The sequence below is a fragment of the Diospyros lotus genome, chromosome 2 (assembly GCF_014633365.1).
Source record: "Diospyros lotus cultivar Yz01 chromosome 2, ASM1463336v1, whole genome shotgun sequence".
Classification (NCBI taxonomy): Eukaryota; Viridiplantae; Streptophyta; class Magnoliopsida; order Ericales; family Ebenaceae; genus Diospyros; species Diospyros lotus.
In genome coordinates this window covers 10847796-10860091 of record NC_068339.1, presented here as the reverse complement: position 1 = coordinate 10860091, position 12296 = coordinate 10847796, and the positions used below count along the sequence as shown (strand labels likewise).

The 12296-nt window shown below is 40.2% G+C and overlaps 2 protein-coding genes across 2 annotated transcripts; one reads left to right on the top strand and one right to left on the bottom strand.

The window, feature by feature from the left end:
* Positions 1 to 196: 196 nt before the first annotated feature.
* LOC127794208 (FT-interacting protein 1-like) lies at positions 197 to 4371 on the top strand. Its single transcript, XM_052325147.1, has one exon. It carries the CDS (start codon positions 740 to 742, stop codon positions 3917 to 3919), a length of 3180 nt encoding a protein of 1059 aa, XP_052181107.1. The 5' UTR covers positions 197 to 739; the 3' UTR covers positions 3920 to 4371.
* A 232-nt stretch (positions 4372 to 4603) lies between these two features.
* Positions 4604 to 11856, bottom strand: LOC127794210 (60S ribosomal protein L6-like). Its single transcript, XM_052325152.1, has 4 exons — positions 11523 to 11856; positions 11314 to 11420; positions 5047 to 5228; positions 4604 to 4955 (listed from the first exon to the last, which is right to left on the bottom strand). The coding sequence occupies exons 1-4, from the start codon at positions 11777 to 11779 to the stop codon at positions 4800 to 4802; spliced, it is 702 nt and encodes a 233-aa protein (XP_052181112.1). The 5' UTR covers positions 11780 to 11856; the 3' UTR covers positions 4604 to 4799.
* Positions 11857 to 12296: the final 440 nt, after the last annotated feature.

Sequence of the window (12296 nt, the reverse complement as noted above, 5' to 3'; positions counted from 1 at the left end):
TCTGGTGAGCATACAATTTCCCAGCTTTTAGCATCCATCACGCTCAATGCACGCTTATAAAAATGAAAACCCGAAAGACCAGATTGACAAGTGAAAAGTTTCTACGGTTGAAGATACTTAAAAATCATCTGTAATTGGCTAAGCTTGTAAGAAAAAGGGAAAGGAAAAACCAAAGGCAAAAGCATGGGTATATAACATGTACTATGTTAGTGTACTTAAATGGAAAAGGCAGGTGCTTCATAGAAGGATTTAACTTATTTCTAGCAGGAATTATGTGAATTTCTTATAAAAGAAGAGACAGGATGCAATGTGAAGTTGGAATTCTGCAGCAAGGACGTGAACCCAGATTCTTATTTCCATCGTTTGCCTGGAAAATCTGAAGATGTAGAAACAATTCCTTTGGTTTTTCCTGTTGTGCACAACTAAGAAAAAATGGCTTCTGTTCTGCTTCACTTTATCACTTTTGAACAAAGTTTGTGCCTTCCCTCCATTTCCCTCTTCCTCATATTGGGTTTCTCCGCTCTCACAGACAGCTTCTTCTTCAAAACATTCCTTTCTTTCACATGAAAGCAATTGCTACCCCTCGAAACAGAGAGAAAGACGCCTTTACTCTTCCTTTCTTTATGTTGGTGTTTTCTTAATCTGGACCTCTTTGCTTCCGAATAGAGTTTCAGGTTTCTTGTGGGTAGCCACTTCCTAGTTGGTTCCCGCAGCAGCAAAGCAACGCCAGAAAAGGAGCATGAAGTTGGTGGTTGAAGTTGTAGATGCTCATGATCTTATGCCCAAAGATGGAGAAGGCTCAGCTAGTCCATTTGTAGAAGTTGATTTTGAAAACCAGTTAAGTCGAACCAGAACTGTTCATAAGAGTCTCAACCCCATTTGGAACCAGGAACTTGTCTTCCATTTCGACAAAACCAAAAACTACCATCGCCAGTCCATTGAAATCTGTGTTTACAATGAGAGGAGACCTATTCTTGGCAGAAATTTTCTTGGAAGGGTAAGGATTCCTTGCTCGAACATTGTCAAGAAAGGCGAGGAAGCTTATCAAACATTCCCACTAGAAAAGAAGTGGTTTTCCTCGTATGTGAAAGGTGAGATAGGCCTCAAAGTTTACCTTTCACCAGAGTCCGAACCAACTTATCTTCCATCATTATCTCCATCACGACCACAACCTCGACCACAAACACCAGAATCACCGCCTTCTGAACCCCTCAACTCAACTCTTTCAGAATCATCAACTGCTAATACATCAGCCACTTTTCCCAAACTCGAAGTTTCTGTTGCTGATAGTCCTACAGCTCTCACATTAAAGCCAGAAAAACAAAATCCTTCCGTTAATGTGATAGAAAGTTCCTCGGTCACAGCAGCAATTTCCTCGGGGAGGACTCCACCCGAATTGCCAAAGGAAGGAGTCAAAGAGCCTTCCCTCGAAAAAGCAGACACAATTCAACAAGTATATAAGCACCAATTTCATCAGCAACCCGGTTTATCCCTGGGGAAAAGACAAGAGGGAGTCCACTTAACAATGCATCAACAGGCCAATCCACAGCCACACCCAAGCCACCAGGAAGACTTTGAATTGAAGGACACCAATCCCCAGCTAGGCGAGCGGTGGCCAAATGGAGCAGGATATGGTGGAAGGAGATGGATGAGCGGAGAGAAGTCTGCAAGCACCTATGACCTTGTTGAACAGATCTTTTACCTTTATGTTCGAGTTGTGAAGGCCAAAGATCTTCCTCCCAGTGCAATCACCGCTAGTTGTGATCCTTATGTGGAAGTGAAGCTCGGGAATTATAAAGGAAGAACAAAGCACTTTGAGAGGAAGATGAACCCCCAGTGGAACCAAGTCTTTGCATTCTCAAAAGACCGTGTACAGTCTTCAGTCTTAGAAGTTTTTATGAAGGACAAAGAGATGGTGGGAAGAGACGAATATCTAGGCAGGGTTGTTTTTGATTTGAACGAGGTTCCAACCCGGGTTCCACCTGACAGCCCTCTGGCTCCCCAGTGGTACAGATTGGAGGATCGTGATGGGGGAGGGACGGTGAGGGGAGAAATTATGCTCGCGGTTTGGATGGGAACACAAGCAGATGAAGCTTTTTCCGATGCATGGCACTCAGATGCTGCCTTTGTCCAAGGAGAGGGTGTTTCTAGCACCCGCTCAAAGGTTTATGTCTCACCAAAACTTTGGTATCTCAGAGTAAATGTCATTGAAGCTCAGGACATCATGCCAAATGACAAAAGCCGCGCGCCTGAAGTTCTTGTTAAAGCTCAGGTGGGGCACCAAGTGCTAAGAACTAAGATATGCCCCACTCCTACAATAAACCCTTTTTGGAATGAAGATTTAGTTTTCGTTGCTGCTGAGCCTTTCGAGGAACAATTGATCCTTACCGTTGAGGATCGAGTGCACCCTTCAAGAGATGATGCGCTGGGGAGGATAAGTCTACCAATGAGCATTTTTGAAAAGAGGCTTGACCACCGGCCAGTTCATTCTCGCTGGTTCAACCTGGAGAAGTTTGGTTTTGGTGTTCTGGAGGCTGACAGGAGGAGAGAATACAAATTCTCAAGCAGGGTACATGTAAGAGTCTGCCTTGAAGGTGGATACCATGTGCTCGATGAATCAACTCTGTACATAAGCGATCAGCGTCCAACAGCACGTCAACTCTGGAAGCAACCGGTTGGAATATTAGAAGTTGGCATACTAGGTGCACAAGGGCTTCTGCCAATGAAGACCAAGGATGGAAGAGGAAGCACAGATGCTTATGTTGTAGCAAGATATGGGCAGAAATGGGTCAGGACCAGAACAATTCTCGACTCTTTCGGTCCCAAATGGAATGAGCAGTATACGTGGGAAGTCTACGACCCCTGCACTGTGTTAACATTGGGAGTTTTCGACAATTGCCATTTGGGAATCGAGAAACCGGGAGCCAGCACAGCACGAGATTCACGGATAGGGAAGGTACGCATTCGCTTGTCAACGCTAGAAGCTCACCGAATTTACACGCACTCTTACCCACTTCTTGTTCTGCATCCAACCGGAGTAAAGAAAATGGGTGATCTCCAGTTAGCAGTTCGATTCACTAGCCTGTCCCTAGCTAACATGATATACCTGTACGGCCATCCATTGCTGCCCAAAATGCACTATCTACATCCTTTCACCGTCAACCAAGTCGACAATTTGAGGTATCAAGCAATGAATATAGTGGCAACGCGGCTTGGCCGGGCTGAACCGCCACTCAGGAAGGAGGTTGTAGAGTGCATGCTGGATGTAGATGCTCACATGTGGAGCATGAGAAGAAGCAAAGCTAACTTCTTCCGGATGATGTCACTGCTCTCAGGCGTGATTTCTGTGAGCAGATGGCTCGGGGATGTTTGCCACTGGAAGAACCCTGTCACATCAGTTCTAGTCCATATTCTCTTTCTGATACTAATCTGGTACCCCGAGCTGATACTCCCGACTCTGTTTCTCTACATGAACCTCATCGGGCTTTGGAACTACAGGTTTCGACCAAGGCACCCACCCCATATGGATATCAAGCTCTCTTGGGCAGAAGCAGTGCACCCAGATGAGCTCGACGAAGAGTTTGACACATTCCCTAGTTCTAAGTCACATGATGTGGTTCGAATGAGGTACGACAGGCTTAGAACCGTGGCGGGGAGGATCCAAACTGTGGTGGGAGACATAGCGACACAAGGGGAGAGGTTTCAGTCGCTGCTCAGCTGGAGAGATTCGAGAGCCACCAGTCTCTTCGTGGTGTTCTGTCTCTGTGCAGCAATGGTGCTTTATGTGACACCGTTTAAGGTGGTGGCTTTAGTTGCAGGACTGTACATGCTGCGACACCCAAGGTTCCGAAGCAAGCTGCCTTCTGTTCCGAGCAATTTCTTCAAGAGACTGCCAGCGCGAACAGACAGCCTGCTCTAGACTCTGCTGCTGCATTTGTTTCTTTATATACTTCATTGTAGGTTCATACTCATTGCTGGTGCATTGTGTTTTCAACCATTTTCTATTTGCTATGGTGGCTTCCTATTAACAAAGCAACACTGTGTTTGACTTCGTACGGGCATTGAAGGTAGCATCCAACGAGTAACACCATTTGGGTCATAAGGAAACAGATTACCAAGTCCGTACATACTCATCAGTACAGCAAGCAGCTAGGAGAATAACACCCATAAAGCATAGAAATTTAGCGGCCAATATGTTCAATGTCATTTCAGCATTAACTACATGGCTTTAGACATACCATCCAACCGAGAGACTTGTAATGGCCCTAATTACCAAAGATTTGAAATGATATGTAAGACTCACAAGCACACCATTAGCATAACATCACATTCAGTTTGTGCAAGTTACTCATCAACCAACCACCAAAGAGCATGCCAATCCTGGATTTGTTACAGGCTCCAAGGTGCTAAATGCCCTTGGCACTAACCAATCGAGAACATTTTGGAAAAGTTGCATGGCACTTAAAATCCACTAGTCTAAAAACTCAGTCTAAACTGACCTATTGCTCATAACACGATAAAATATGCTGGTTATATAGTATTATTCTTCATTCCACCATCAAGCAGCTCGGGCATACCAAAAGAAATGCGGAAATCTCATATAGTAGATACTTGCCATATATCCATTATACTCATGAAACAAAACAAAATAACTCACTCAAAAATTCCTCAAAGACAAAAATTAGATGAATATCACCAATAAAATCATAAAAGAGTACAGCCACTACACCAAGTTCAAGCCAAGAAAAAAAATCACAGTAACCAAAAATATAGTCCTAACAGCTTTGGAACTGCTTCCTCTAAAAGACAAGCTCATGGGGTTTCATGCCTGCCTTGAGCGAAAACCTAGCACCCAAATATGCCTTCAAATCTGGAACAGCTTCAACGCACTTTATCAAGGATTCATCTACAGTTTTTTGATCATCCTTCTTATCCTGTGGAAGAACATTCTTCTCCTACATTTTGAAAAAGAAATAAATAGTAAGTTGCAACAACAAGAAGTTTAATACACCTGCTCCCAAATTCAGTAAATAATGATGAACAAACCTCTTTTTCTGCCTCAAAGAACTCGCCTTCTGCCTTCTTTTTCTTCTTCTCGACTTGTTTTGCAAAATACTTGTCATCAAATTTTTCAACACTGACACCCGAGATGTCTACCTTGGTTGAAGTGGCAATCACATAAGCTTGATTTACACGCCTTAGAGGAACACCATTAATCTTGAATGGTCCTGTAGAAGAAACAAGGAAATCAGAATGTGATTCAAAAGCTAAACAATACAATATCAGAACCAAGTAGCCAATAAGAAAATAAGTAGAAAGCAAGGAAGTGGTTTTGGCTTGTGGCAAGAGGGGCCAACACTTGAGAACTAAAATATATCAAACACAAAACCGAATAAATGCATCAAACAAGGTAAAAACCAATGCATGCAAAAGCTTGCAGAAGTGTATTCATTAGATACAACCTCTCAGAATCATTTTTTTTTTACCGCCACACATTTTGAGGAGTTCAAAGTCTCAATACAACATTTCCAGATTACAAACACAATCACACAAACTGGCCTCCTAAAATACTTGATAGCTGTAAATATATCTTGTTTGACCCATAGTTACCTGGTTCGTGGAACGCTCGGTACATGGAACGTGGACATGGACGTGGTACACCACTTTTCCCGGGACGCGATACGTGGGGGTAGGTTTCATTGGTTCGCCACTTGGGGTCACGGTATGCTTTGGTGCGCCAAAGTGAAACGCCAATGAATATATAAATTTTTTAAAAAATATTTTAGATTTTTTAACCATATAAATTAGGAAATAGAACTCTGCCTGGGGATGTTATCCACTGCCGGTCCCAAGCCCGGATAAAGGAAGAGGGTTGTGTTAGGTAGCCGACAGCCAACGTAAAACTTAGTCGGATCCAAAACATGAACTCTAGACAAATTATGAAAAATCGTTTGGGCGTGGGCGTAACCCTTCATAGCGACGCGCTACACTGCCCCCGTGTAGTGACAAGTGAGCTAGGGCCGCTGCATCGGCGCCCGGATGTAGTGATAAATGAGCAAGGGTTCTCGCATTTGCTTGGATGGATGTGGGTAAAGAAGCTAGTCCAAAATCAAAACCAAAACCAAAAACAAAAACAAAATCAAATTAAAAGTCAAGGCCAAAAACAAAATCAAATCCAAAGTCAAGGCCAAAAACAAAATCATAAATTAAGGATTAGGTCATGAAACATAGGAACATTAACAGGCAAAGCTATGGAAGTGGTGGATGTGATGATTAGGAGAAAAATTAATATTATGTGCCTTCAAGAGACGAGATGGGTAGGGAAAAAAGCAAAAACTTTATCAGAAGCTAGATATAAAATATGGTACACAGGAACTGATCGAGCAAAAAATGGAGTGGGGATTATTATGGATAAAAGCTTAATAGATGAGGTAGTGGATGTAAAGAGAATAGGGATAGAATTATTATGGTGAAGATTAGTCTAGGAAGAATGACTATGAATATCTTTAGTACATATGCACCACAAGCGGGGTTAGGTGATGAGATAAAAGCAAAATTCTGGGAGGACCTAGAGGGACTCATACAAATGATACCAAGAGGAGAGAGTGATTATAGGAGGTGACTTAAATGGGCATGTGGGTAGAGACGAAAACGGATATAGAGAGGTACACGGAGGGTATGGATTCGGGGAAATTAATAATGAGGGTAAATCTATCCTAGATTTTGCTATGGCATACGGGCTCATTATAACCAATACTAGGTTAAAAAAACGGGACGAACACTTAATCACATATAAAAATATCACCTCAAGCACCCAAATAGATTACTTCCTCATGAGACAAGAGGATCGGTTATGTTGTAGGAATTGTAAGGTGATACCGAGAGAGTGTTTGACTACTCAACATAGACTTCTAGTACTTGACGTCCAAGTAAGAAATTGGAAGAGAAAAAATCACAGAAAACAAAATCCAAGAATTAGGTGGTGAAATTTAAAAGGGGAGAAACAACTAATCTTCAAAGAAAAATTAAGGGGTAGAAGGGAATGGAATGGAGAAAGACAGACAAACCAAATGTGGAAAGAAATGGCTAATGCTCTGAGAAGCATGGTAAAGGTAGTCCTTGGAGAGACAAATGGTAGAGCCCCTAACCTTAAGGAGTCTTGGTGGTGGAATGAAGAGGTACAATTGAAAATTAAAAATAAGAAAACTTGCTATAAGGCGGTATATCAATGCAACAATGAAGAAAATCAAAAAAATTATAAAGAAGCAAAAAAACAGCAAAAAGAGCTGTTAGTGAAGCAAGGTCAAAAACATATGAGAATCTATATAAACGACTTGATACAAAAGATGGAGAAAGGGATATATATATAAATTAGCTAAAGCAAGAGAAAGAAAAACACGGGATTTAAATCAAGTGAAATGCATAAAAGATGACAATCAAAATGTTTTAGTAAATGAGAGAGCGATTAAGGAGAGATGGAAGGAGTATTTCACAAAATTATTCAATGATGGTGGTGACACAAGAGTTAGGTTGGGACATCTTAGTAACTCCGAAGAGAATATGAGCTACACATTCTATCGACGCATAAGTTCAAATGAAATAAGGCAAGCATTAAAAAAGATGAAAAATCATAAGGCAGTGGGACCAGATAATATACCAATAGAAGCATGAAAATGCATGGGAGAAGAGGGCATCTCCTGGCTAACGCAACTATTTAACGCCATCCTTAAATCAAAAAAGATGCCAGATGAGTGGAGGAAGAGTACTTTAGTTCCTATATACAAGAACAAATGAGATGTTCTAAACTGTGAAAATCATAGAGGAATTAAGTTAATGAGTCATACCATGAAACTCTGGGAGAGAGTAATAGAGCAGAGGCTCAGAAAGGAAACAAAGGTGTCAGAAAATCAGTTTGGTTTCATGCCTGATAGGTCAACAATGGAAGCTATATATTTACTGAGGCGTCTAATGGAAAGGTATCGAGATCATCAGAAGGACCTACATATGGTGTTTATAGATCTAGAAAATGCCTATGATAGGGTCCCTAGAGAAATATTATGGAGGGTTTTAGAGAAGAAAGGAGTCAAAATAGCCTATATACAAGCCCTTAAGGACATGTATCATGGTGTAGAGATAAGGGTCAGAACATGCGGAGGGGATACTGAACCATTTACAACTACAATAGGATTGCATCAAGGTTCTGCACTAAGTCCATACTTATTTGCCTTAGTAATGGATGAACTCACTAAAGATATTCAGATAGATGTGCCATGGTGTATGCTATTTGCAGATGACATAGTGTTGGTGGATGAAACAAAAGAAGGAGTGAACACTAAGCTTGAGTTGTGGAGAAACAATTTAGAATCTAAGGGATTTAAATTAAGTAGAAAGAAAACAGAATATATAGAATACAAATTTAGTAAAAATGCAAGAATGGATGATGTTATAATAAAATTAGAAGACCAAATCTTACAAAGAAAAGACCATTTTCGATATTTGGGATCAGTGATTCAAAAAGATGGAGAAATCCACGAGGATGTCACACATAGAATTAAGGCAGGTTGGCTAAAATGGAGAAATGCATCGGGGGTGTTATGTGATGGTAAAATCCCATTAAAATTGAAAGGAAAATTTTATAGGACGGCTATAAGACCAGTCTTGCTGTATGGCTCAGAATGTTGGGCAGTCAAATACCAGCATGAGCAAAAGACGAGTGTAGCGGAGATGAGGATGTTAAGATGGATGTGCGGACATACAAGAAAGGATAAAATTAGAAATGAAGTTATTCGTAATAAGGTAGGAGTAGTGCCAATCGAAGAAAAGATGAGAGAGACTAGACTAAGATGATTTGGTCATGTGAGAATGAGACTAAGAGACGCTCCTGTGAGGAGAGTTGATGAAATGGAACAATTAGTCACAAAAAGAAGTAGAGGTAGACCCAAGAAGACTTTGGGAGAGACATTAAAATTTGATATGAAATATATGGATCTAAATGAGGATATGACAAAAGACAGAAATACATGGAAGTCTAGAATTCATGTAGCCGACCCCACATAGTGGGATAAAGGCTGGATATGTTGTTGTTGTTATAAATTAGGAAATAAGAACTAATACAAATGATTAAAATTCTTAAAATAGAGAAATGATGAAACTTACATGCAAATTGGGATTAGAAGTTAGGACTTAGGAGTTTAGGATTGAAAACAATGAAGACATCAAACAAGATCAATAAGATTCATGAAGACATCAAACAATATTTTATATTTGATATTATTTTACAGAATAAATTTTATTATTTTTTATTTAATTTATAAACTTTATATTTGATGTTATTTTAATGTGCAATTCCCATGTGTAATTCTAGAAAGTACAATGGGAATTATGGGATGTGAAGTCCCAATAAAAACTTTAGCCAAAAAGTCAAAAAGTGAAGCACAACTCACGAGAGGTGGTTGTGCCTCTCTGTAGAGCAGACCCACTAGCTGCTCTCCACCAGCTACTACAACTTGAAGCCTCACAGTGGAAGAAGGAAACCTCATCTTCATCTTCTGCAACTTGAAGTACTCCATCATTGAAGAAGCTTCAAGGATTTGTTGTCCATCTACATCCATATTCTGTAGTCACCTCTATTTGGAGATGAGAAGCTCGAACAGTGGGGAACTTGCTGCAACCTCTCTTCAGAACTTATATAGTTTGATCCTCATCGCTGCTTCCCCTTCTTGACAAAAACCATGAGCTGTTGTAGAGAGAAAGGGCAGGCTGTTGCAGAGAGAAAGGAAAAAGACAATAGCGGTGCAGAGAGAGAGGAAGAAGATGGCAGCAGGGACCCGAGTCTTCATTACCAGAGAACTGGGATGCGTTCCCAAGCGCTCCAAGACGCAAACGCACCGCATTCCAGTGCGCGTGTACTGGAGCGCGGTGCTCGGGGGGGTGGGGCGTATTAGGTAACTATGGTTTGACCACCACACATTTAAATGTTGACAAAAAAAAAAAAAAATCCCTTATAACAAATTCAGAATCACAAAACCAAGTCCATAGATCTGGTTTACAAGATTGCAACAATATTTACAATGACCCGCTTACCAGACACTTTTGTGACTGGGAACCATTGTTTACATCTTCACAGAACAATACAGGAATTAAAAATTCATTGTAATGCTATTAACTCTCACAAAAGCCTTGATCTTTGATGGCTTTAAGCCCTGACTCCTGGAACACAATCTAGTGGGCAAGGAGCACAGGTTAATCCACTAAGTATGCTGAACCACAGAGAGGCTCATTATCAAGATAAAATAACAACAACCCAAATCAGATCATATTTTTATTTAGAAGTAATGACCAAGTAAATTCTATGAGGTCCAGCCCATAAGGATACAATATCATTATTCCCCATCCAACCCAAAACAATATCTACAATAATCATTGTTAAAAAAAATTTTAAGGCTCCATTATGAACAAACTGTTTGAAAAGGTTGCAATGGAATCCACTGTTGATTAAATACATTTCTAGTTTCTGGGTTAAGCAAGAATTACAACATTGGCAAAAGCTTAAACCCACAACCAGGAAACAATATAGTACAACAGCACGACCATATATGTTAACAAATAAAAATTATTAAAAATTTTCGCTAGGACAAAACAAGGACACCATGCTGCTAATAACTAAATGGTAAAAATCAAAATAAGAACGTAGTATTTGTATTTCTTCAAGGCAATATCAGCATTTGTTAACTCTCTCTAGTCTTTACATTTCATTCATACAAGAAACAAAAGTTTTTAAAATGCTTGTTGACCATATTTGGATGCAACCACACTAACTATATCAAATTTACCACATTAACTACTAAAGCAACTCACATAGGTAAGAAGTAAAACCTTATCAATGGAGAATGTGGCAAGGCTTTAACGGATTGCTTCACAACAACAGAACAACTTGTGGTTTTGATAGTTAAACTAAACCATGCAACCGAGGTAAAAATTGCCAAGAAGACATCCAAATCAATATTTTATCAGGGGCAATTTTTCAGGGTCCTACTTATGTCTAATATAGCAAATGTTTCAAAATAAAAATCATACACTCAAATAGCAGATCGGCATAAAAACATTTATTTGAATATAACACCAAATCAAGATCGCATGAAGTGGCGCTTCTCACAAAGACATTGGCAAAAATAACAAACCCAGTAGCTCTCTCGTACTATGAGCTCAGAGTACTGAAGAGAACACATTAGATGTAAAAACGTAAACAAGTTACAGAAAAGAGTTACCACTCATTTCTCGATAACATCAATAAACCAACAAAAGGGGGCTTACCAGTAACGAGAAGCAACCCAGAAGCCAGTTGCTTGAGAAACACGACTCTCTTGCCCTTAAATCTCCCAGCTAAAACAATTAGCACTGTCCCCGGAGTAATACTAGCCCTACAGAAGTGCATAAACAACATAAATCAACATACGTCAGTCTTCGATATAGAAAGATCAATACAAACAGAAATACTCAACACAACATATACATATATATACCTGAGCTTGGTAGGCTTGGGTTTGCGCTTATTGACGAGGGGCTTCTTAACATCATCGGCGGGGTAGAATTTGGGCGGCTTCTCGGCAACCGGCGGCGCGGCAGTGGGCTTCTTGTCATGGCGGGGAAAAGCGCCGCCGTTTTTGGCCTTGATGGCCCACAAACCCCTCTTATGGTACATCTTCGACCTCGAAAACTTGCCGACTCCTCTAATCAGATCAGGGTTTCGGCTCACCCTTGGTGTAGTCTTCGGCGCCATTGCTTACCAAATCGTCTTCTCTTTCTCTTCTCCCTCTCTTCCTCTTTTGCGCCCAAATGAATCTAGGGTATGGATGCTGTGTGGAAATATATATTGCGTTGCTGTGGATACCCGATAACTACAGAAAGCCAACTAAAACCCTAGTTTCGCTATGGTTGGGTCGGGATTTTCTTGGGCCCTGAATTGGGGGAAGAATCGGACCCCAACCCATTTGAACTGGACCGGGCCACTATGGTGAGTAAATACTGTTAATTTTTAAATTTTTATGTTTTTTATGTGTTGGGTCGTTACCAAAGAAATGTTGGACTTTATTCGAGTTTTTATTTTTAAATTAAAATTTTAACTAATAACCATTTCATTTTTTAATTCTATGATAAATTAACCATAGTATTTGTAAATTTTAAATTCCAATTGACAATTTTTTTTAAAGCATATGGCGTTGGGGTTTTTTACAAATTTGACATTAGTTATAGTATTTGTAAATTTTGAATGTAAAATTTCAATTTTTTAGATAAAT